Source organism: Lycorma delicatula, chromosome 12 (genome assembly GCF_047948215.1).
Source record: "Lycorma delicatula isolate Av1 chromosome 12, ASM4794821v1, whole genome shotgun sequence".
In the NCBI taxonomy this organism is placed as follows: Eukaryota; Metazoa; Arthropoda; class Insecta; order Hemiptera; family Fulgoridae; genus Lycorma; species Lycorma delicatula.
In genome coordinates this window covers 20,334,840-20,360,444 of record NC_134466.1, presented here as the reverse complement: position 1 = coordinate 20,360,444, position 25,605 = coordinate 20,334,840, and the positions used below count along the sequence as shown (strand labels likewise).

The 25,605-nt window shown below is 33.6% G+C and overlaps 1 protein-coding gene across 1 annotated transcript in view; it reads right to left on the bottom strand.

Moving 5' to 3' along the window:
- The window catches only part of LOC142333454 (uncharacterized), a 111,851-nt gene that overhangs the window by 34,210 nt on the left and 52,036 nt on the right, over positions 1-25,605 (bottom strand). Inside the window, exons 9-13 of the mRNA XM_075380597.1 lie at positions 20,911-20,952; positions 18,225-18,254; positions 14,415-14,456; positions 11,514-11,552; positions 1,524-1,559 (exon numbers count right to left, since the gene is read on the bottom strand). Of these exons, the coding sequence (XP_075236712.1) occupies positions 1,524-1,559; positions 11,514-11,552; positions 14,415-14,456; positions 18,225-18,254; positions 20,911-20,952 (189 nt within the window). The remainder of the gene's footprint in view (positions 1-1,523; positions 1,560-11,513; positions 11,553-14,414; positions 14,457-18,224; positions 18,255-20,910; positions 20,953-25,605) is intronic.

The window sequence follows — 25,605 nt, the reverse complement described above, 5'->3', positions numbered from 1 at the left end:
TCCACAAACGTACATACAGACGTCATGCTGATACTAGTCAAAATGGATATTTCCGTTGAAAACTGAAATTTTTCGCGATCACATTACTTCCTTCACTTCTTACAAGGAGGTAAAACAATCAGTAATTTTTATGGATAGTCATAAATAATTTTACATTAAATTAAATTTGGTATTTATGAACTGAAAGAACAATTCTTCCTCTCTAAGGACAGTAAATCCAAAATCATTAAAAAAAAAATCACATGAAAATACCTAGTAGGCCCTATTTAATGCCCGTAAAAGAGTTATCATATTACTGACAGCGTTGAATCGATTATAAGAAAACACATTAAATTAAAAGTCCTCTTAATTAATTTACAGTAACAATAAATAACCATTAAAACTTAAGATGAACCACTGTTGTACTACATTACAATATCTATCCTTCTAATTTACAAGTTAGTAAATAGATTAATTCGATACGGAACATGCGTTGATATCGTATTAGATAATATAATAAAGCTCGGCAGAAAAGGAATCTGGGAGCAGATGTAGAGGGCTGTGAGACTAAAATTTGTAACATAACTGTAAACCATTAAATAAACAGATAACTACCGAAAGTACTTATTTTTACAATATTAACTATACTTATTGTAAAATAAATAGGTGAGTAGATTATCGCTTACTTGCATACAAATCACTGTATAAGTCTGTCTGAATCCTACTTTTTGTATTATTTTTTGAGATCATACTCGTGTTTAATTAAATAAAATGTTAAGGAAAAATTTAGGCATATGTTAACTGAGATGGAATAAAAATAATTAAGATAGATTAAAATTTAAAAAAAATTTCTTTTGGCCCGCCGGGAGGCGGAGGTCGATTTCACCGGTGCTAAGCAAGGGATAAAAAATACTTCCACCTTAAAGTTAAGAAAAACTTCAAACTTACTCAATACGATATTGGTTGCAAGTGAAAAAAAGTTTCACATGTTTAGCATTCGACAAGCCCCACTTCTTACAATTCCAGTAATATTTTGGTAATCCCTTGCCGTAATGGTTGGTTATATCAAAAATTGTTTCAGACAAAAGTTTTAGGGAATATTTAGAGGACTAACGAACACTTTAAACTGCTCCATACGGTGCTTATTAAGGGAGGTATGATTTTTTTTGTCTTCGAAGCCCCATTTTTTCCATCGCTTGAGCAAATGGTTGGTGATATAAAAAAACTTTACTTAGATAAGTTTTAAACGTTTATCAAAAAAAATAGTAGAAACTTTAAACGAATTCGAAATTCTATTTAATGAGAAAGATATAGCGATATTTTTTGATGAAAAAGCATAAAAAAATAAAATCATTTTTTGCAATATTTATCTTTTTTTTAAATCTGACGTTCAAGTATAGATGTGAATGTTTAATTTTTCCTAATAGAATTTGCCTAATTCTTTGACAAAAGACAATTAATAATAATGTTGTCATAAAATATCACTTTGTTCATAAATTTTATTGTTTTTCATTACGATAAAATAGGCTAATTTATCAACTTACCAATTATAGTACCCATAAATATAAGTATTGTCCATTCTGGAACAAAGAATAATTAAATATTATATAATTTCAATGATATTACATGTTGTTGTTAGATTAGTGGAGAAATATTAGAGAAAGAAAAAAAAACACGTCTGTCAAATCACATAACAAAACTGCTTATTAATATCTCGTCTTACAAAAAACGGATTATTGTACTTCTATTGTTATTTAACAAAAACTTATCAACCCGTACTAAATTTCTTTTGACTAATTTATTAAAAATTATACTAATAAAAACATCCTGCTACACTAGCAATATTACTTTGATATGTATTTAGATAACAAACGTTATAAATCATTTGAGTTTTCTGCATCGCTGTTTAATACTTAAAAATAATATTAAAAGAAAAATAAATTTGAATTAACTTTCCAAATTAATCTTTTGTTTAATGATTCTATTTGTTTATTAACTTCACAATTCTTTCGTCTGTTTGTTATTACTACGTGCTGCAATTGCTTGTTATATTAGGTCAAACGTTTTTTTAAATTTTTGTACACCCTATGATGAAAAATCAATATTTATTTTATCTACATACAGAAAAAAAGGTCCAGTTTCCATATTCATGTAAATTCTTGTCATTTTAAATTCGGATCATATATATAAAATCATGAAGTGAGATGACGTAATAGCGCTAACAAAAACTTGTGTACTAGTAACTTAAATGAAGCTTGCTAATTTCAGGGTATAAATAATAAGAAGACGAAATATATACGAGGAATATCACTAAAGTGGGCGGTGGGACACTTGTCATATATCACTAAAATGGGTAGGCATATCCCGTCAATTACTAAAACATATATAAGTATCAGTAATTAATTTTTCTTGTCAAATGGCCTTCCGGGAATGTCAGTCCCAAAAATCCTTCAATACCAGGTTCCACAGCAAGTGATCGAGAACGTAGCCCTTCGAGCTTCCGCTGCTGACAGGATTTTCCACAAGTAGGTGCACATTCTTAAACAGAGCCGTGTGATCCGACAGGTAGTCACGTAATATGGCCTGCAGGGCTACGGGAACATTGCGGTGTTCCAACTCATAGAGGACCGAACTCAAACACAGGAAGGAAATGCTGCCTCTATGTCAATAAAAATTGCCAGAACATATTTACAGACGGCTCTTTCCACCTTGGTAAGAGCATTTCAGATGCAGCCCTCGGTGCCAACCCCTTTCATGAAGCCATACTGGCCTCGAATTAGAAATGAGTTCATATCGATACTTTCCCAGAGCCGTTCCACAACTACCTTTTCAAGCAACTTGCCGATTACCGGAAAGAGGCTAATGGGTCGATAACTGCTGACATCACTCGAATCCTTTCCTGATTTTACGAGCACCCTTCAAAACGCATAGCGATAGAATCATTGTAATAAGGATAAAATCAAAACCTAAACCGACAACGATTGTTAACGTCTATATGCCTACAAGCGCCCATGATGATGATGAGGTAGAGTGTGTATACGAAGAGATTGATGAAGCAATTAAACACGTAAAAGGAGATGAAAATTTAATAATAGTTGGAGATTGGAATGCAAGCATTGGAAAAGGCAAGGAAGGAAATATAGTGGGTGAATACGGGCTGGGCAAAAGGAATGAAAGAGGGGACCGACTTATAGAATTTTGCACAAAGTATAATTTAGTAATTGCCAACACCCAATTTAAAAATCATAATACAAGAATATACACTTGGAAAAAGACAGGCGATACTGGAAGGTATCAGATAGATTATATCATGGTTAAGCAAAGATTTAGAAATCAACTCGTTGACTGCAAAACTTACCCTGGAGCAGACATTGATAGCGACCATAATTTGGTGATAATGAAATATAGATTGGGGTTTAAAAACCTGAAGAACAGGTGGAATTTAGAGAAGCTTGAGGAAGAGGAGGTAAAGAAGATTTTTGAGGAGGACATCGCAAGAGGTCTGAGTAAAAAAAGATAAGGTAGAAAATGTAGAAGAAGAATGGGAGAATGTTAAAAAGGAAATTCTTAAATCAGCAGAAGCAAACTTAGGCGGAATAAAGAGAACCGGTAGAAAACCTTGGGTTTCAGACGATATATTGCAGCTGATGGATGAACGTAGAAAATATAAGAATGCTAGTGATGAAGAAAGTAAAAGGAACTATCGGAAATTAAGAAATGCTATAAACAGGAAGTGCAAACTGGTGAAAGAAGAGTGGGTTAAAGAAAAGTGTTCAGAAGTGGAAAGAGAAATGAACATTGGTAAAATAGACGGAGCATACAGGAAAGTTAAGGAAAATTTTGAGGTACATAAATTAAAATCTAATAATGTGTTAAACAAAGATGGTACACCAATTTATAATACGAAAGGTAAAGTCGATAGATGGGTGGAATATATTGACGAGTTATACGGAGGAAATGAATTAGAAAATGGTGTTATAGAGGAAGAAGAGGAAGTTGAGGAGGATGAAATGGGAGAAACAATACTGAGATCTGAATTTAAGAGAATATTAAAAGATTTAAATGGCAGAAAGGCTCCTGGAATAGACGGAATACCTGTAGAATTACTGCGCAGTGCAGGTGAGGAAGCGATTGATAGATTATACAAACTGGTGTGTAATATTTATGAAAATGGGGAATTTCCATCAGACTTCAAAAAAAGTGTTATAGTTATGATACCAAAGAAAGCAGGGGCAGATAAATGTGAAGAATACAGAACAATTAGTTTAACTAGTCATGCATCAAAAATCATAACTAGAATTTTATACAGAAGAATTGAGAGGAGAGTGGAAGAAGTGTTAGGAGAAGACCAATTTGGTTTCAGGAAAAGTATAGGGACAAGGGAAGCAATTTTAGGCCTCAGATTAATAGTAGAAGGAAGATTAAAGAAAAACAAACCAACATACTTGGCGTTTATAGACCTAGAAAAGGCTTTCGATAACGTAGACTGGAATAAAATGTTCAGCATTTTAAAAAAATTAGGGTTCAAATACAGAGATAGAAGAACAATTGCTAACATGTACAGGAACCAAACAGCAACAATAACAATTGAAGAACATAAGAAAGAAGCCGTAATAAGAAAGGGAGTCCGACAAGGATGTTCCCTATCTCCGTTACTTTTTAATCTTTACATGGAACTAGCAGTTAATGATGTTAAAGAACAATTTAGATTCGGAGTAACAGTACAAGGTGAAAAGATAAAGATGCTACGATTTGCTGATGATATAGTAATTCTAGCCGAGAGTAAAAAGGATTTAGAAGAAACAATGAACGGCATAGATGAAGTCCTACGCAAGAACTATCGCATGAAAATAAACAAGAACAAAACAAAAGTAATGAAATGTAGTAGAAATAACAAAGATGGACCGCTGAATGTGAAAATAGGAGGAGAAAAGATTATGGAGGTAGAAGAATTTTGTTATTTGGGAAGTAAAATTACTAAAGATGGACGAAGCAGGAGCGATATAAAATGCCGAATAGCACAAGCTAAACCAGCCTTCAGTAAGAAATATAATTTGTTTACATCAAAAATTAATTTAAATGTCAGGAAAAGATTTTTGAAAGTGTATGTTTGGAGTGTCGCTTTATATGGAAGTGAAACTTGGACAATCGGAGTATCTGAGAAGAAAAGATTAGAAGCTTTTGAAATGTGGTGCTATAGGAGAATGTTAAAAATCAGATGGGTGGATAAAGTGACAAATGAAGAGGTATTGCGGCAAATAGATGAAGAAAGAAGCATTTGGAAAAATATAGTTAAAAGAAGAGACAGACTTATAGGCCACATACTAAGGCATCCTGGAATAGTCGCTTTAATATTGGAAGGACAGGTAGAAGGGAAAAATTGTGTAGGCAGGCCACGTTTCTAGTATGTAAAACAAATTGTTGGGGATGTAGGATGTAGTGGGTATACTGAAATGAAACGACTAGCACTAGATAGGGAATCTTGGAGAGCTGCATCAAACCAGTCAAATGACTGAAGACAAAAAAAAAAAAAAAACGAGCACCCTCACCAAAGCCATCTTCCAACATGTCGGATAGCAACTCCAGTTTAGTCATCCCGAGAACAGTCTGCCAAGCGGCTCTTTCATGACAGGCAGCAGATGATAGAAAATATCTGGGTCAAGTAGGTCAATCCCCGGTGCTTTTATCAAAGCTATTTCAGTGCAAAACGAGTTGTGGAAGAAGAAAGTATAGGTGTATACCGAGATTATATTGCAATTAGAAATTTATATTTCTACAAGATTAAAGAGGCAAAGATAAAAGCATGCAAAGAATTGGAAGCTGAAGTTGACACAGATTCCTGGGGATGAGGGTACAGAGTCATCACAAAACGACTTAGTAAAAGATTTCCGATACTTACAGAAGAGAGGGTACGAACTTATGTGGCTGCCGTTTTTCCGGCGGCTCCTGAACCACAGAGGGATTTTATAGCTATTGAACAGATAAGAGCCTTTCCAGATAGAACTTTTTGCCGCTCTACGCAAAATGAAATTAAAAAAGTGTTCAGGACAGGATGGTCTCCCTGTTGAAGTGATCAAGATTATGATAGAGGTAATACCGGTGGTTGTTCTTGAAGTAATGAACAACATATTAATAAGTGGAGAAATTCCAAGGTCATGGAAAATAACCAGAACACTTTTGATCCGGATGCCTAATACTGTGGATGAAACTGAAGCCTACAGAACGATTTCGCTGACTAACAATATGTGCAAACTGCTAGAAAGAATGATAGCTAAACGAATTCTTGATGATGTAGAAGAGAACGGTGTAGAGAGAAAACCAATACGGTTTTCGTGAAAGGAGATCGACAATTGATGCGGAAAATTTTATTATTGAAAAGGCAGACCAGGTTGGTGCTGGAACGCGGAGAACAAGGCGAATACTTGTGTTGGTTTTTTTTTTTTTTTTTCCCTACTCTCCCCGACCGGATATCCAATTAAGTATTCTCAGTCGGGGAGAGTGTCCTTTTACTCTCAAAGGAGGCGTCCCCCACCCGCCGGCTATACGTCCGGCACGGCAGGTTGGCCTCCCCGGTCTCGGATCTTTTGTTTTACATTGCCTGCCTCTAATCCCCCGTTTTAGAGCCAAGGTCCGGCTATGCCGTCCCCCAGCGCCTCAGCAGGGAACCGGGACTCGGTCTTTACGCCTTTGGCCTCTAATCGACAGCGCCGACCCCACAAAGAGCCTAGGCTCCCGCAGCGACGACCCCGCCGACCGGGACTTGGTCTTTTATTTTAACCCAAACTCAAACTCCCCTGGAGTTCACCCCCTTCTCAGGTACCCGTACACCAAGGCGTACAGGCCCTCCATGGAGTGACTGTCCGCCCTACCCTACTGTTTATACTCCCATTCTTCTGTCTTCATCCTCTTTGGCCCGCAGGACCTCCCCGGCGAACCTGCGGAACCATTCCCAGTTCTCATTGTTATACCCCAACCAGTTTATGTGATTTTCTGGTGTAAGACCATTACTTACTATTTGACCTCTGTTAACGGCCCATCTTGGACATATGAACAACGTATTTTCGGCATCATCGTTCTCTGGACAATAGATGCACTGCACCCCGCAGTCCTATACAGATACTGACCGAAAGAGCCGTGCCCCGTCAGTAATTGTGTCATGTAAAAATTGACATCTCCGAGTCTATTGTTATTCCAGGTTTTAATATTAGGGATTAGGCTTCTGGTCCATACTCCCACTCTGGACCCTGTCCATTCTTCTTGCCATTCTTGTTCTATAATCCCTTCCATCTCTTCTTTCGACATACCGCTGTGTCTGAGGGTTCTGGCTTTTATCTGAAGGTCTATGGGTAGGACCCCGGTCAGTACGCACAGCGCGTAATACGATACCGTACAGTAACTAGCAGCTACATGCAGCAATGCCAGTCTATGGACACTTCTCAACTTCTTTTTATTTCGCTGTATGTTCATTGCCGCCCCCCATATGGGAGTCGCATACAGTACCGTCGAAGTGATAGCCGCGGTTATCAATCTTCGAATAACCATTTTAGGTGTGCCGTGGTTTTGAAATAATCCTCTTAATCCCTTTACAGCAGGAGTAACTCTCCCACAAATCATATCAATATGCTTGCTGAACCTTAAACTTTTGTCCAGAAGTACCCCCAAGTATTTTGTTTCTTTTACTTCATTATTCTCTGTCCTCTGATATTTAGATTCACACTTCTTAATGGTCTTCTACCCGAGAGGACCAGGCAACAGGATTTATTAGGAGCTATTTCTAATTTGTTATCCTCCATCCATTCATCTATTGTTCTAAGCGCTTGGTTTGCCTTGTTCTCCAGTTCATTAATATCTCTGTCTTCTACTAATATTGCGATATCATCCGCGTATCCTACTATCGATACCCCTTCGGGGTAGTTCAGCCTGAAGATTTTATCATAGAAAACATTCCATAAGGTTGGGCCAAGGACAGATCCCTGCGGCACCCCTCCGAATACCTGAAATATGGCTTTCCTTTCTAGGGTTTTGACCTCTATGAACCTATTTTGCAGATATTGATCTATCTGATTTACTAAGTATTTACTTATTTACAATATGTCAAAGAAGACCAAGTATTCTGTCCCACATTTCTAAATATTCCTCAGTGGGATCTCTATATTGGAAATACGAACTAACTACACAGAAATCAAGATCATCCATAACATGTATAACAAAGAAATGAAAAGTATCAGAAACATGCAATGAATTAAAATACATCTCAACAGTTCTCAAGCAACAACCACAGGTTTTACTATCGACCGAGTCCTTGCAATCCTTGAGAAATTTTCCGCAACTTACGCAAGTAGCGCTTCAAATTTTTTACGACACACTTCACCGTTATATCCGTTGTCACCATAATGCTCACAAAGTGAAGCATACTAACTGAATTTAGCAATATGATCAAATCTACAAAACTTAAAACATCTCTGACATCATTGTACTGCTGATCTAACTTGACTTCCAACCTTTTACTAACTACAGATTCTGAAATAACTATGTTTTATTGCCATCCGCTACGCAACCAGACCTTCCCTACTTTCCTTTATGTTCCTAATTTTCAAATTTGACTTCTTGCCCTGAAAGGCAGCCAGAAATTACTCTCTAATTTCTTTAATTGTGTTTTTGGAGGCCTCCTTTCTGCATAGGAAGATAACTTCCGTCTGCTTGCGGACTAAGATGCTTTCCGCTTGCCTTTAAACACCTCGGCGTAGCGTTTCCGCTGCGCCATAATAGACACAGGCGCTGGTTCTGGGACTGAAACTGAATCTTTAATTTTAACCTCTCCGACTTCATTCGGCATAAAGAAAGGCCCTCAAATTCATTCGCCAAAGCAGAGAACATTGCCCTAAACTCATGAAGCCTCGGGATCAGTCGGGAAGCTTTGCATTCGTTGAAGTAGGAGAAGTCGGAAAAATCGTCCACATACCTCCCGACAACGTCTTCATTTCTAACGCCTCTGGGTGTTCCCTTAGACTCTCCAGACTCTATAACCGACATCTTCGCCAATGCTTTTCTAAGTAAATAAAATAAGCTAAGGTAATCTATCCACATTCTCGCTAACATCTACTACTTTGTCAGGCTAGCCCAGAAATGTGGCTATTATTTAATATGCGTGTATATTATTTAATATACTTGTAGAGATATACGGGAAGCCGAAGGCCTGATTATCCTTCTGTCACTCTACGCATCTCTTAGTCGCTGCTGTTGTTTACGCAAATGAAAGCAATAACGAAAACACAGAAATCGGTCCCCGTTCTAAAAACAGCTCAAGCAGGACTAAGGCGTACACTACCTGGTCGAACTCTTGTTTGTTACAGATCACAAGCAGTCGTTGCCGCATCTTCGCTACGTGCCTTGGAGAACAAAAACTCGATCGCTTTATATGGCTCTCTGTGAAGCTCGTCTAAATCAGACACCAGATACCAAGAGGGATTTTGGCGAAAACGAACAAATAATGAGTGCTCTACATTTTTAATAATGATTGATTGATGAAAATAATTTGCATATTTATATCTCTTTGTTGTGACACGACGTTATGTTTTTCAAATAAGACTTGTAATAACTTCATAAAACAAATTTGGCGTTCACAAAATCATGGCTTGCCAGTAAATAGATAAAATTTTACTCATAAAAAGAATTATGTTACTGTTTGGGTGAAAAAATGACCGGCTGTATGTTTTTGCCAAAGTTACAGCCTAAGTTGTATCGGTTATTATAAGTGAAATCAAGCTACTAACAGGATGACATACACGTTATACGGCATTTAATTTGTTCCTCGATTAACTAAAAAATATTTCAGAAATAAATAACCCATATTTTCTCCATATATATATATATATAAAGAAAATTCTTGAAAGAGTGATAGATGTTGGCAGAAATTAATAACTTTTGGTTAAGTCGGTATTATTTTCTCATTTGTCAAATTCAACCACTTATAAAATAAAATATAAAATAAAATCTTAATATGACTATCATACTGAACATTAGTGAATTTAACTTATAAACAAACCGTATAAAGCATTAGGGAACGACGATAAAGAGTAGATAATATAGAAAAGTGAAGCCCTGTTACAGACAGCAATAGTAACTGTGCATTCTGTTCCTGTTACTTTTTAATCTGTACAAAGAAAAAAATATAGAACTGGAAGGTTAAATATGAGAAGGGAGTAACTGTCCAAGGAGAAAAGCTAAATACATATTTTTTTTTTTTTTTTGACTCTCCTCCCGTGGGTCGGTCCGACTGGTTGGTATTGCGCCACCCAGGGGAGTGCCTGTTGTACTCAAATGGGTCTTTCCATCTACCGGCTGTATGTCCGACATGGCAGGTCGGCCCACCGGTCAGTTCTTTTGAGTATTGATATGCCCATCCCTATATATCGCCACGCCATACCATGATTGTCTTGACGTGACCATTGGGTCTTTTCTTTGATCTTTCGTATCATGAAAACTCTTGGAGTCCCCAGTGGCTCATCGAAACTGGCACACCTCAGCATGCCAGTCCTCACCACCGGGTGACTACTATCACCCGTATAACTACTAATATACGAAAAATTTCCTGAGTCCTTGTTTACAGTTAATTTCAGACTGGTATTAGCCTGTCGAATAACTTAGAATAATTTGCTATTATAAGCTCTATTATAACCTCAAAAAACTGTTAACAAAGTTATTGTGCAATAAGTTTACTCACTTTTACACACACTGGTAGTCTTTTCGTTATTGATAAAAGTCACCAACACTTTAACACACTATAATATCTAAGATTTAACAAGTAAAAAGCACAAAAATTTGATCTCACAAATGAGAACAAAAAACTATAACAAACTTGATAAATCCGTAACCAAATAACTCAAAAATGATAGTCCGTATTCCTTGTCCAGTCCATTTAAAGTTCCAGTCCACCAAATCAATGTAAAAACCAAAAAAACAACAACAAAAAACACGGAGCTCTAGAAAGACACGTCTACACACCGTGCAGTCCACAACTCGACTCTTAAATACATTGAAATTCACTAACGACTCTACCCTTTGAACAGAAATCAAAAACAGTGGTTGAGAAAATAGCAAAGTGCACATATTCACTGCTAGGAGAGAAATTCAATTTGAAAAAAAACAATATAAAAAAATAAGAGTGAACAATGATAAGGAATTGTAATAAAAAGGGTAGTAATGATAAGGAATTATATACTAGGGCAAGGAAACATAGTATAATTTTTTATCGCAGGAATTTTTTATCAGGATGAGAGAAGTACTGTATTCATTGAAAGCAGACTAGAATCCCAGAAGAAGGAGGCTTTTAGGAAAAAAGCCAGTATGAAATCAAAAAATATTTCAGAATTAGAGTTTTTCTTAAAAATAAATTTGTGGATTGTAGTAAAACACGAATGTCAAGTAAAAATAAAAACAACAAAAGAAGCTTTTGAAATGTGATGTTAAATAAAAATGATGAGAATTAGGTTACGTGTTTGATGATAACATTTTTATAGAATATAAATACTTACATTACGTATTCAAGATCACCATATTTAGTGTTTGGATTCCTGAAACAGAAATATTCCAAGGTAAAAATGATAATAATATTCATTTGTATCTTTTTATTTCCTGATGGTTCCACAGCTCCTGAAACAGAAATATTCCAAGGTAAAAATGATAATAATATTCATTTGTATCTTTTCATTTCCTGATGGTTCCACAGCTCCTGAAACATCTTCTTGAATCTTTGAAAATGACGGGTATAAGTAAAGTGAATCAATAATAGTAATCCACGAACAATCTAATTAACTTTCACATTTGATGCTGTCTACTGAAAAAACAACAATAAATTGCATAAATTTCTCAGCTAAGACGGTCAAGTTACATAATTCGTTTTTAAATTATGGCAGTCATAAAGCGATAACTAAAATTTTTAATATTAGTATATTAGCATCAAAATTAAAAAAAATAATGTTTTTGATCTTTGAAAATTTGAGGCTCATGCATGAGGAGACTTTTTTTATTGAAATATTCCCTAAAATTGATTTTGAGTATATTATAAATTATTAAAAATTTGGGAGTTCCCCATCAGAGGAGAGGTATTGTGACCAGTATTTAACAAAATACGTTTTGAGCATTAATAATGTGAAATTGTATAAACATGTTTTTTGTATTTTGGGGATTCCCATACTCATGGGTAAGTGTTCGGGTAAAATGAATTTAAAAAAAAAAATAATTTGTAAGTGATGATAATAAAGGGGACAAAAATTAATTGTTTAAAAAGTACAAAGATACTGCCATAATTCTGAATAAACAAAGTTTAAATTTTCTAGAAAGGAGATTAAAATTTTGACAGGTCTTTATTTTTCAAGAAAAACTATAGAGTAAGGGGTGTAACAATTTTAAGATTTTTACATTTTAAATGCTATAAGTAACTTCCGAGATGGATTTTAATTAAAAATAAATTTAAAAATGTTACCTTTCATTAGAAACAGGATCTATAATCTCGAAAGTGCAACGAATTACAAAATATATTTACATTAAAACATGCCTTCACAAAAATCTAAATATCAGGCAGTCCAGTATGATTAAAAAACTGCAATGTCTTTACGTCTGCGAACGCTTAAATTTAAATTAAAAATTAAAAAGAAGAACAATTCAGAAAATTCTACGCCCAGTTTATGAAAATGGTAATTATAGACAGAAACATAACTAGGAAATTTACAAAAAAATTATAAACAAAATAGAAAAAACAAAGATTACTTTTCTTTGGAAATTTTGTTATAATGCCCAATAAATAAATATATATACACATATATATATATTACAAAATAAATATTTAATTTTTTTTTAAAAGAAAAATTGAAATTAATTGAGAGAAACAGCGTAAATTTGATAAAAAAAAAACAAAACATCTCAGAAAATGAAATATCACACAGGAAAGTTTATAAAGAGAAAATTGAAAAGGAAAAAAGATAACGGTGCTCAAGGATAGGCAAAAAAAGAAGAGAACAACAAGAATGAGAGAAATTTTGGGCAAAGAGAAAAGTGCAAAGAAAGTGAAGACTACTATGTGGTCTTTTGGAGGTCAAAATCAAAAAAAAAAAAAACAATGTTATGGTGCATAACTAAAATAGATCAATTTTATTTTCATTTTTTTTATCGATCTATCTACTTTCTCGTACTAGGAAAAGCTGCTATAGCGGCATATATCGTTCTAAATGGGAAAGTAAAAAAAATATTGAAACACATACTTTTTTTGTGAATTACTCACCATCAACAAACACTTAACACTGAAGCAGGCTTAAAAAACACATTAATACGTAAATTAAATCAGATAAGACATTTTAAGTAAATAAACTGAAGTCATAAAGGAACAATTTAAATATTAAACTTAATAAAAAATATTTTTGTGAAGGCATAACTCCAGATTAACGTCATATAACAAAAATCTGAATTAGGAAGCGGTAATAAATACACAGAGTTAATCGTTGACTGCAATATTTGCAATTTTTGGATATGGCTGATCGCAATATTTGCATATTGAAATATGCAGGACTTGCAAAAGATAAAAATTAACTAAGAATTATTGACTGAATGAACCGAGAAACTGTTTTAACATGACTTTTTGAGTTTGTGATGAAGGTTCAGCCAAACGGATTTTTAAACTTTAATAAAATTTTTCAGTGAGACGTTTTTCTAATAGGTGAATTTGTTCGTTATGACTTTTCACAAAATTTTCCATTTCAAAATGTTAACTGTTGTTTTTTTTCAGATAGGGTCGATGTAGTGATTTAGTGGAGATGAAGTTTTACTTCGCAAAAGAAAACAAAAAATACAAAATATTAGTCGAGTAAATATTTTTTATGCTGATTACAAAACTCATCATAACTGAAGGGTCATGTTGAAAAAAATAATTCAAATATGCAATATTTTTCATTTGGTCGAGAAGGCTTGAGAGCTAGATGCCCTTCAACTACAAGAGAGCTTGAAACACCCAGGTAATATATTTTACATTTGTTTTGTAGTAGATTGTAATTTGACAAAGTTTGATACAAATATCAACATTCTATGATTTTGTGATTAGAGGCAGTAAAAGAGGCCTTTAGAGATAAAAAGAAAACTAAAATCTTTGTTCACCATCTTGTTTTTTAATTCTTTCTTAACTTGATTACACTCTAAAGTAGAATAGTCCCCGAATCAGCATTCCATACACTATAATTATAATTCTCCTCATCTGCTAAAATATTCAGCAGATACTCTTAGAAATTGAATGAATAATATTTCAATTGATACTTGTTAAGTCAAGCAGTTTTTACAGAAAAGTAAACTTAAATTATAAAAATTAACACCATAGAAATTGCAAATAAAAGCTTACTTAGAACTACTAATTATTAAAGCTATATTATTAAGGTATGGTAGGTACATACCTGGGATGACACGGTATTTTGGATAACACGGTATCTCCATAACTGAAAAAGGAGATAAATAAATATTAAAATGAATCAAAATAAATAAAATGTGACATGTTTTTTTAATATTTTATTGACAAAATTAATTTATAAGTTTATAGGAATTGAAGTTGGAGTATGTGAAACAGAGTATGGTTGTGAAAGAAATATATTGCTAACCAACTATCCAGTCACTTCATTGTGACCGTAATAAAAAAAATATTTGCAATGGTAAATAAAGTAATTATATAAATCATTGTTATTAAATTAATTCTAGTGATATTTTGTGGTGTAGAAATCATTGTTCTAGGGAAAGTAACATATTCTGCTAGAAATTGAATGTAATATTTATTGAAGATCAATCTGGAATAATTTTTTTCATCCTTTATGACCGCATACGATCACTTTAGTCAGTCCATTATCCAAGTTTCTTCGAAGGACTGTTCGGACCTTGTGGTCCTCCCAGTACTTTTCATACGTTCCAATCTTCGTGTCCATTCTGGTGGTGAAAAGGTTTGTGTTGCCAATATCTCTCTAGGAGTGTGAAGCGATTGTTTTGGTAGTTGATTTTATTGTGTAATATTTTCTTGGCTGTGGTGTCTTTTGGTGTAAGGCCCATTTCCTTTAGATCCTCTCTTATTTAACTAATGCATCTGCATCCTGTCTTGGTGTTTTTCGAGTCGAGATTTGACTTTACCAGCTGTTTCAGAAATCTTGAATCTTCAGTTGAGACATCCTAGTCTCCTCTTGTGCATGATATCAGTGGTAGGCTCTCACTCTGTAACACGATGTTCCTGGGCACGATCAACAATGCCCATCTTTCTGGTACTTTCTGTTGATTTATGTTCTTGCAATTTTTCTTTCGATTTTCTGGAGTCTGTCGGTCTTTGTTTCTTCGTTCAGGTATTAGTGTTTCTGCTGCATATGTGATTTTCTGTTTTATAATTCAGTTGCAGTCTCTTATTTTTGCATTTATAGATAGACTTTTTTTACTGTGGGTGTATCAAGTTAATTGTTGCGCATCAGCTAGTATGTTTGTTGTTTGTATTACGGATTTTTCGTTTACCTTGTTTGTTATTATTTCTCCAATATATTTACATTGGGTTATCATTTTGATTTTATGTTTTCTATTTTTATTTTTTTTGGGGTATAATTTCTATCTTTTCAAGTGGTATTTTGAAGCCAGTTTTATTTGCAATATATTGAAGTTCTAATATCTCTGTTTTAGCTTCGCCGATGTCATTTTTTTCTTTTTCCTGTTTAGCCTCCAGTAACTATCGTTTTAGATAATTCTTCAGAAGATGAATGAGGATGATATGTATGAATGTAAATGATGTGTAGTCTTGTACAGTCTTAGTTCGACCATTCAAGAGATGTGTGGTTAAATGAAACCCGACCACCAAAGAACACCGGTATCCACCATCTAGTATTCAAATCCGTGTAAAAGTAACTGACTTTATTAGGACTTGAATGCTGGAACCTTCGACTTCCAAATCAGCTGATTCGGGGAAGACACGTTCACCACTAGCCCAAGATTTGCTAGCACTGCCAAGTCATTTACAAAACCAAGGCAGTTTGTTTTTTTTTGGGCCATTTTTATTATTAGAGAGCATTTTTTGAGCCATTCCCTCATTAAAATTTCCAGAGAGCAGTTAAATAATAGCAGTGAGATTCCGTTCCTTGGTGCCTTCCTGTATTCTGAGAGTTCTTAGAGTTCGCCTCTGAATTTCAGTTTTGACTTAGTGTTTATGCGGGTCAGTTTTATCATGTTTATTAATTTGGAATGTAGTCCGAGATGTCTCAGAATTTTTAGTAGCGATTCTCTGTGGCTTTCTTGAAGTCCACAATTGTTATCTCAATGTCTCTGTTTCTTTACTGTTGTAAGTAATCTATTATTAACTTGAGAGTCATGATCTGATCTGGATAGCTCCTCGCAAGTCTGAAACCTCTCTGGTATTCTCGAAGATCTTTCTGGAGTTGTAAACCGATACTATTAAGGATAATTCTTGAAAGAATTTTGAATGTTGTGTCTAGGAGTAAGATTCACCTTTAGTTGTTACGGTATATTTTGGGCATTTTTTTGTTTAGCGTGTGGAAGAGGGATGTCATCCACTGTTCTTTTAGTTGTTCTTTGATCCAGATATTGATAAGCTGTTGATGAAGGGAGATTTTTTCTTGTCTTCCTGCATGTTTCAAGATCATTACAAAGGTCTGATCTTCTCCTACCACTTTTCATTTATCTCATCTCGTGCTTGGTACACTTCTTTTATTGCGTGAGGGTTAATATTTAGTGGTTGTGTTGTTATTGGGAAGTTGGTTTTCTTACTGGGTTCGGTCAGTTCTTTTACAATATAGGAGTTTGTTGAAATATTTTTCTAGGATTTCCGCGTTGTTTTTATCGTTACGGGACAGATTATGGTTTTCATCCTTCATTAGACGTGTTGGGGGTTCGTATTTTTGGAGTTATTTTTTTGAAGATTTTGTTGTAGTCTCTTTTGGAAGGTCTCGTTTTGGAAGGATGTTTCTGATTTTTGGGATCGACGTAACAGTCATGCTTGATATCTCTTTTCCACTGTTTCGTAGCATTCGCTGTTCCACCACTGATACTTTATATGAGTTTTTATTGGGGCCAATTCTTCTGCGATTTGTTTAAGGTTGTTACCTCATTAATAATTAAAATTAAATACTAACTTCCTCTGTCAGTAAGCTTTTAAGTTTACGCTTTTTAAAATGAAAAACGCCTGTTTTCTGTGGATCTTTGTTTACCTTTGAAAGGTAATATGTTTTCGAATTCTTTTCATTAATCTGTTCCATAAACTTTGTGGAACATAATCATCTTACACTTTAATTTTTTTATTTGGAAGGTTCACAGATTTAATTAACTGTTTGTTTTTTAAGTATGTACTTTAATGAACAATATTAATCTTTTTTTTTGTGAAGTCTATCCGTCCTCTGCCACAGAGGACGGATTTAACGTAACTGACGCCTGGCGACAAGAATGGAACACAAAGCAGAATAACCAAATCCAATGTTTTACTCAAAGGCCGCCGGGTTTTGACTTGCCACATAAGACACTGTCCACGCTAAACAGAATACGAACTCAGCGTGGTAGGTGAGCCTATTTCCTGTATAAATAGGGGAAAACACCGACGTCTCTTTGCGAGTGTGGTGAAAATCAAACTGTTATACACATCACAGAAGTTTGCCCTAGGACAATTTATGAAGGGATTCCTGAAGATTTCCTGATGGCGACTCCGGAATCAGTAGCTTATATTAATTTGTTAAATTTTTTTTGCATTTTTTTGACTACAATTAGTGTTGTGTTTTTGGGCCATACGCTAAATAAAATAAATAATTTTTGTGAAGTTTAAAAATAATATATATCAAAATAGTAGAGTCACTTGCTACTGATTTATAACAGTCTTAAACTTGCAGTCTACTACGTATGAATCTAGCTTACATCGAACATTACAATGGATGTCATAGATCTATAGAAGTGTGTGCATGTGTTTTAATGATACACACAGACACACACTCAAACACATATATAATGTAGTTCTTTAGTATGTATTTCAACATTATTGTTATTATACTATTATCCTATTTAATAAGATTATATGTACATAACACACTCATACGCACACACACACACACACACACACACACACACACACACACACACACACGCACACACACACACACGCACACACACACACACACACGCACACACACACACACACACACTTATCCAATATGAAAACACTTCAATAAATTATAAATTGTACTTACGTAATTAAGTGATTACGTGCAGCTGCAATTCTGAAATATAATAGTATTTTAAAAGCATCCAAATTATTTATTTAATACAATTAAAATTAGTGATCAGTTCAATAGTAAATATATAAATAATCATTAAATCTGATGTACAAACCATAATTTTATTATATACGTACAAATTTATCTGTACATATAAAAATCCTTCAAATGAAAATACCTCTAACAATCTGTTTAGTCATGTATAGGCCTGTCTAAAAATCCAATATAATATACTTTAATTTTAGTTTCTCTAAGTAACACACAAACCAATTGGTTTATTAGTCATTGAACAAATGAGTGAAATAGGATAAACAAGAAAATAATTTTTAAAAATCATTGATAATGAAAGGATAAATTATTTTTTGAAATTCGTAATTATTATCATTATAAGAAATCGATTATCATATATCACTATCATATAGCAATTCAACATTTAAACTATGAACTTTGAAGCATTAACTAGAACAGATTTTTGAATTTCCAGTAACTCACTGGACATAGCCACAGGGATGACTGAGAATGTTTTGAAATAAATTATAAAAAATTATTCTTGCTAGGTTTCTCATTTCAAAAGTTTATGCTTTTAAATAATCTTTATTGTCAACCCTTATGTACAACATGCTTATTGTGGACAATGGAGTACGCCTCCATGGGTATTTTTATACCGAGTTAAACACCCAAAAACATCAACACATTTACCCTCTCTATTCTTTTAAATTCTACTATATCATTGAAATAATTTAAATGCAAGAAAATGATTGTCGTAAAATCTGTCCAATAAGTCATCACATATCATCTCTTATTCTGTCTTAAATCTGTGTAATTTTGTCATTATTTATGTTAAACGGAATGGAATTCATTGAATCGAAAATAAAAAAATGTTACGATAGAGAAATCTAGTTATGTGACAAATTTCTTATCTCAAATCTACTCTGATATGTTAAATAAATAAATAAATACCAAGTCTAAATATTTTCCATTGCTACGAATGAGAAATATATCTTCCTAAACTACTTGGTATGACCTCAGGCAGAGGGTGCTATCTAGGCACAATAAATTCATAGAAACGATAAATATCTACACAACAAAATTTATGGTGAAATAAATAAAAATAACATTTTTATCTAATATTATTATAAAAAGGATGGTCATTCGGCCAAAATTAAAAAAAAATTGTGTTACGTTTGATAAGACTCATGGTTATTTAAATGACTGATTTAATTTTTAAATATTCTTATAAAAGTTCACTTTTTTGTTGTTCCTGTTTAAATTTTGGTACTTTAATTTTTATTTAATACACGACTTTTAAAGACCTTCGGCTTTAGTCGGATCCCCTCGGGTCTTTACACTTCACTCGGATCGTTTGGGATACACTCGACTTTTGATGAATCGCGGCCCCACCAACGTTATATAAGCAAGATCTTCACTGCATTAGTTCAGTGCTACGCTATTTAGACGCCAGTTCAGTTCCAGATCAGCCTCAGTTCAGCTTCAGTTCTATTAAACTCATTTTGCTTACAGAAATATTACAATTACAATGAAAAAGTTATAATTAATGTTATATTTCAATCATATTCAAACAATTAATGTTATTTATATATATATATATACACAAATAATATTTCAATCTCAATAGAATATTTATAATAACAAGAAATCAAAATTTAAATTATTAGAAGTGTCAGCCACAAATTTTTAACAATGTTAAACGATTTATTTATTTCACATGTAATATGCAAAATCGATGGTACAGTGATGCATTATGAAAATAAATGATTTGATAAATGTAGGAGTGCTAGATAGAGTACCATTTCAGATTTCAAAACATATTTCTAATGATGGTACTGAAAATTTTATGCTTTATTTAAATAAATTACAAACGAATAAATTAAAAATAATTCGTAAAATGAAGATTGGCATCCTTTTAATTCGTTTTTTTTTAATATAAGAATATATGTTCTTACAACTTCTGTAGTGATTTGAAAAGGAAGAGACAAATTCATAGACTCCGTATAAAGTAACTATAATGAAATGCCGATGTACTATTTTGCCGCAGTATCAAAACATGAATATCTAGTGGCAAACTTCTTGCACATCTCAATCACACGAAGCAAAAACCAGATCTTTACCTGGTAAAATAATGTGAATGTACTTTGGGATTCTTTTTGGCGAGGGATACTCTACCAAATTTCCCTTACAGAACAAAGAACAATCATCACTAAGTATTACGCCATTGTCTTAAAAGATGAAGGGAAGCCTGGAAGATTTTCTTCCAAGAGGATAATGTTCATATTACATTTCTGCTTTTACTTTGAAACACTGTAAGAACTCAATTAGTATGTGCTACCCGCCCTCCACTTGGCGTAGAGATAGTTCCATCAATTTATCATCTTTTTGGTCGATTTAAGAAATTGTGAAAAGTGAAGAAATTCGATTCTAATAAGAAGCTATTAAAATGTAAAAGGGTAGGTCGAATTTGTCACTTCTGAGAAAAAAAAAGTTTCACTTTCTGAGAATTGGAATGTATGAATCGCAGTAGTGGGAGATCGCACAGAAATTGGTAAGCAAATTACTTGAGTAAATTCATAATTGAAATTTTGTTCGTCTTTCAAACTCTTCGTTCATCATGATATTAAAATATATAATATAACTTACTCACGTTTTAGTAATATCGATTCCTGATACTATCGATTCTGCCTCACTGAAAAAAGTACAAATTTATTTCAATATAATTTCAAAGTCATCTATAAATAATTTTAAATACATAATACAATAATCGGTAGTTATTTTATGAAATATTAAATTATATTTTCTTTAAATGACTTCGTGATACAAGTTTTCTATCCGCTGCTTTTCTGTACAACATAAAATATAGATTTTAAAATAACGAAATTGTTATTAAAATAGTAATTTTTTCTCAGGTTTTACATTCATATTTTTTTGAAGTTTCAGTTTTATAAGCAATTAATATATGAAAAATTCGTACATTTTCTTTATTTTTTAACCTTATATTCACGGTCACAAGTATAGATGCATTTTTTCCTTTTCCAAATTAATTATCAATGAAAGTAAAATATAAGAACGGAAACCATCTTAGTATTGTCAATATATATATATATCTGTACCTGTAAAGCAACTTGTCCTGACTGACTGATCCATCAACGCTAAGCAAAAACTACTGAAGATAAATGTATGAAAATTTGTGTACATCTTCCTTTTACGGTGTAAGCGCACAGTAAAAGGGATTTTATGAAATTCCGAGGTAAAGGGTTAAAGTGGAATAACAATTAAATTTACTTTTTTTTAATTTTTTGATAAGTGAAGATATCGACTTAATTTCTAGTGTGTGTAATTTTCTTGTAAATATCTAAAAACTAATTTCTAGGTTTTTCGAAATTCGACCTTGAAAGTGGTGACAAAATTTAAAAAAACACTTAACAATCATTGCAAATTTTCTCCATTTCCGATTACGCTAAACTTATATTAACTAAATTGGGGCTGGATTCTATGAATAAATATCTTTTTTTTTTCTTTTTCTCTTTAGCCTCTGGAACCACTTTAAGGTATTTCTTTAGAGGATGATATGTATGATTGTAAATGAAGTGTAGGATTATACAGTTTCAGGTCGACAGTTCCGGAGATGTATGGTTAACTGAAACCCAACCACCAACGAAAAACACCGGTATCAACGATCTTGTACTCAAATCTGTATAAAAGTAACTGCCTATTCAGGTAAATATCTAAAAACAATTTTCGTTTTTTTTTTTAATTTCGATTTTTTAAGTGGCGCGACGATGTACGCGCGGGGCTTCAAGAATACTGTATATGTGACGCGAGTGGCTACACCTGCCTCGTGTTACTTGACTAAAAACAAAATAAAAGAAATTTAAAAAAAATAGAACCGAAGTACGGTCACCTCCAATTAGTTTTTGTCTGGTAACGGTAAGACACGAAAAAAATACACTTTTACACGTACGAACTGTGTAACTAATTATAACTAATATTTTTAAGATGGAGACCGAATGTATTGAAGCACACATTCTTAGATTACTCAATGTTTCGGGTGTGAAACTTTTGCTGAAAAATTTACAATACACTGAATTTTTCGAGCGAAGCGAGCCATAACCGGTTAAATATCCCCTGACTGCGAGGAGAAGTGCAAGTAAATAAACCACACGGGCGAAGCCGCGATGGAAATGCGAGTATATATATAAAGTATAAATGAGAAAGAAGTTAAGGAAATAAAAGGTGAAATCTGAAAATTTAAAGAAAACATTTTTAAAATTTCGAAAATCTGTTGTTTATTTATTAGAAAAAAAAATCAAACGATTTTCAATACTTTTAGAATCTTACGAAGCTGAAGATAAAATATTTAAGGGGAAAATGAATTATTAGGGACTGAGGTTTACGAAGTAGAAAAACGATTAGTCGAACTACAGCAGTTCAGTAGGACTAAACGATTTGAGAATTTACGAAATCCTGAAAGTAATACATTTTTTTTTGTCTTCAATCATTTAACTGGTTTGATGCAGCTATCCAAGATTCCTATCTAGTGCTAGTCGTTTCATTTCAGTATACCCTCTACATCCTACATCCCTAACAATTTGTTTTACATATTCCAAACGTGGCCTGCCTACACAATTTTTTCCTTCTACCTGTCCTTCCAATATTAAAGCGGCTATTCCAGGATGCCTTAGTATGTTGTGGCATATAAGTCTGTCTCTTCTTTTAACTATATTTTTCCAAATGCTTCTTTCTTCATCTATTTGCCGCAATACCTCTTCATTTGTCACTTTATCCACCCATCTGATTTTTAACATTCTCCTATAGCACCACATTTCAAAAGCTTCTAATCTTTTCTTCTCAGATACTCCGATCGTCCAAGCTTCACTTCCATATAAAGCGACACTCAAAACATATACTTTCAAAAAGTTTTTCCTAACATTTAAATTAATTTTTGATGAAAACAAATTATATTTCTTACTGAAGGCTCGTATAGCTTGTGCTATTCGGCATTTTATATCACTCCTGGTTCGTCCATCTTTAGTAATTCTACTTCCCAAATAACAAAATTCTTCTACCTCCATAATCTTTTCTCCTCCTATTTTTACATTCAGCGGTCCATCTTTGTTATTTCTACTATATTTCATTACTTTTGTTTTGTTCTTGTTTATTTTCATGCGATAGTTCTTGCGTAGGACTTCATCTATGCCGTTCATTGTTTCTTCTAAATCCTTTTTACTCTCGGCTAGAATTACTATATCATCAGCAAATCGTAGCATCTTTATCTTTTCACCTTGTACTGTTACTCCGAATCGAAATTGTTCTTTAACATCATTAACTGCTAGTTCCATGTAAAGATTCAAAAGCAATGGGGATAGGGAACATCCTTGTCGGGCTCCCTTTCTTATTACGTCTTCTTTCTTATGTTCTTCAATTATTACTGTTGCTGTTTGGTTCCTGTACATGTTAGCAATTGTTCTTCTATCTCTGTGTTTGAACCTCAATTTTTTTAAGATGCTGAAAATTTTATTCCAGTCTACGTTATCGAATGCCTTTTTTAGGTTTATTAATGTAAGTATGTTGGTTTGTTTTTCTTTAATCTTCCTTCAACTATTAATCTGAAGCTTCCCTTGTCCCTATACTTTTCCTGAAACCACATTTGTCTTCTCCTAACACTTCTTCCACTGTCCTCTCAGTTCTTCTGTATAGAATTCTAGTTAAGATTTTTCATGCATGACTAGTTAAACTAATTGTTCAGTATTCTTCACATTTATCTGCCCCTGCTTTTTTTGGTATCATGACTATAACACTTTTTTTGAAGTCTGACAGAACTTCCCCCTTTTCGTAAATATTACACACCAGTAATAATCTATATATATCTTCCTCGCCTCCACTGAGCAGTAATTCTATCGGTATTCCTTCTATTCCAGGAGCCTTTCTGCCTTTTAAATCTTTTAATGCTTTCTTAAATTCAGATCTCAGTATTGTTTCTCCCATTTCGTCCTCCTCTACTTCCTCTTCTTCCTCTATAACACCATTTTCTAATTCATTTCCTCCGTATAACTCTTCAATATATTCCACCCATCTATCAACTATACCTTTCGTATTATATATCGGTGTACCATCTTTGTTTAACGCATTATTAGATTTTAATTTATGTACCCCAAAATTTTCCTTAACTTTGCTGAATGCTCCGTCTATTTGACCAATGTTCTTTTCTCTTTCCATTTCTCAACACTTTTCTTTAATCCTCTCTTCTTTCGCCAGTTTGCACTTCCAGTTTATCGCATTTCTTAATTGCCGATAGTTCCTTTTACTTTCTTCATCACTAGCATTCTTATATTTTCTCGTTCATCCATCAGCTGCAATATATCGTCTGAAACCCAAGGTTTTCTACCGGTTCTCTTTATTCCGCTAAGTTTGCTTTTGCTGATTTAAGAATTTCCTTTTTAACAATCTCTCATTCTTCTTCTACATTTTCTACCTTATCTTTTTTACTCAGACCTCTTGCGATGTCCTCCTCAAAAATCTACTTTACCTCCTCTTCCTCAAGCTTCTCTAAATTCCACCGATTCATCTGACACCTTTTCTTCAGGTTTTTAAACCCCCAATCTATATTTCATTATCACCAAATTATGGTCGCTATCAATGTCTGCGCCAGGGTAAGTTTTGCAGTCAACGATTTGATTTCTAAATCTTTGCTTAACCATGATATAATCTATCTGATACCTTGCAGTATCGCCTGGCTTTTTCCAAGTGTATATTCTTCTATTATGATTTTTAAATTCGGTGTTGGCAATGACTAATTTATACTTCGTACAAAACTCTATAAGTCGGTCCCCTCTTTCATTCCTTTTACCCAGCCCGTATTCACCCACTATATTTCTTTCCTTGCCTTTTCCAATGCTTGCATCCCAATCTCCAACTATTATAACATTTTTATCTCCTTTTACGTGTTTAATTGCTTCATCAGTCTCTTCGAATCACCATATACACACTCTAACTCATCATCATCATGAGCGATTGTAGGCATATAGACGTTAACAATCGTTGTCAGCTTAGGTTTTGATTTTATCCTTATTACAACGATTCTATCGCTATGCGTTTTGAAATACTCTACTCTCTTCCCTATTTTGTTGTTCATTATGAAACCTACTCCTGCCTGACCATTTTTTGAAGCTGAGTTAATTATTCTTAAATCACCTGAACAAAAGTCGCCCTCCTCTTTTCACCGAACCTCACTAATTCCTACTACATCCACATTTATCCTATCCATTTCCCTTTATAAATTTTCTACCCTACCAACCTTTTTTAAACTTCTAACATTCCACGCTCCAACTCGTAAAATGTT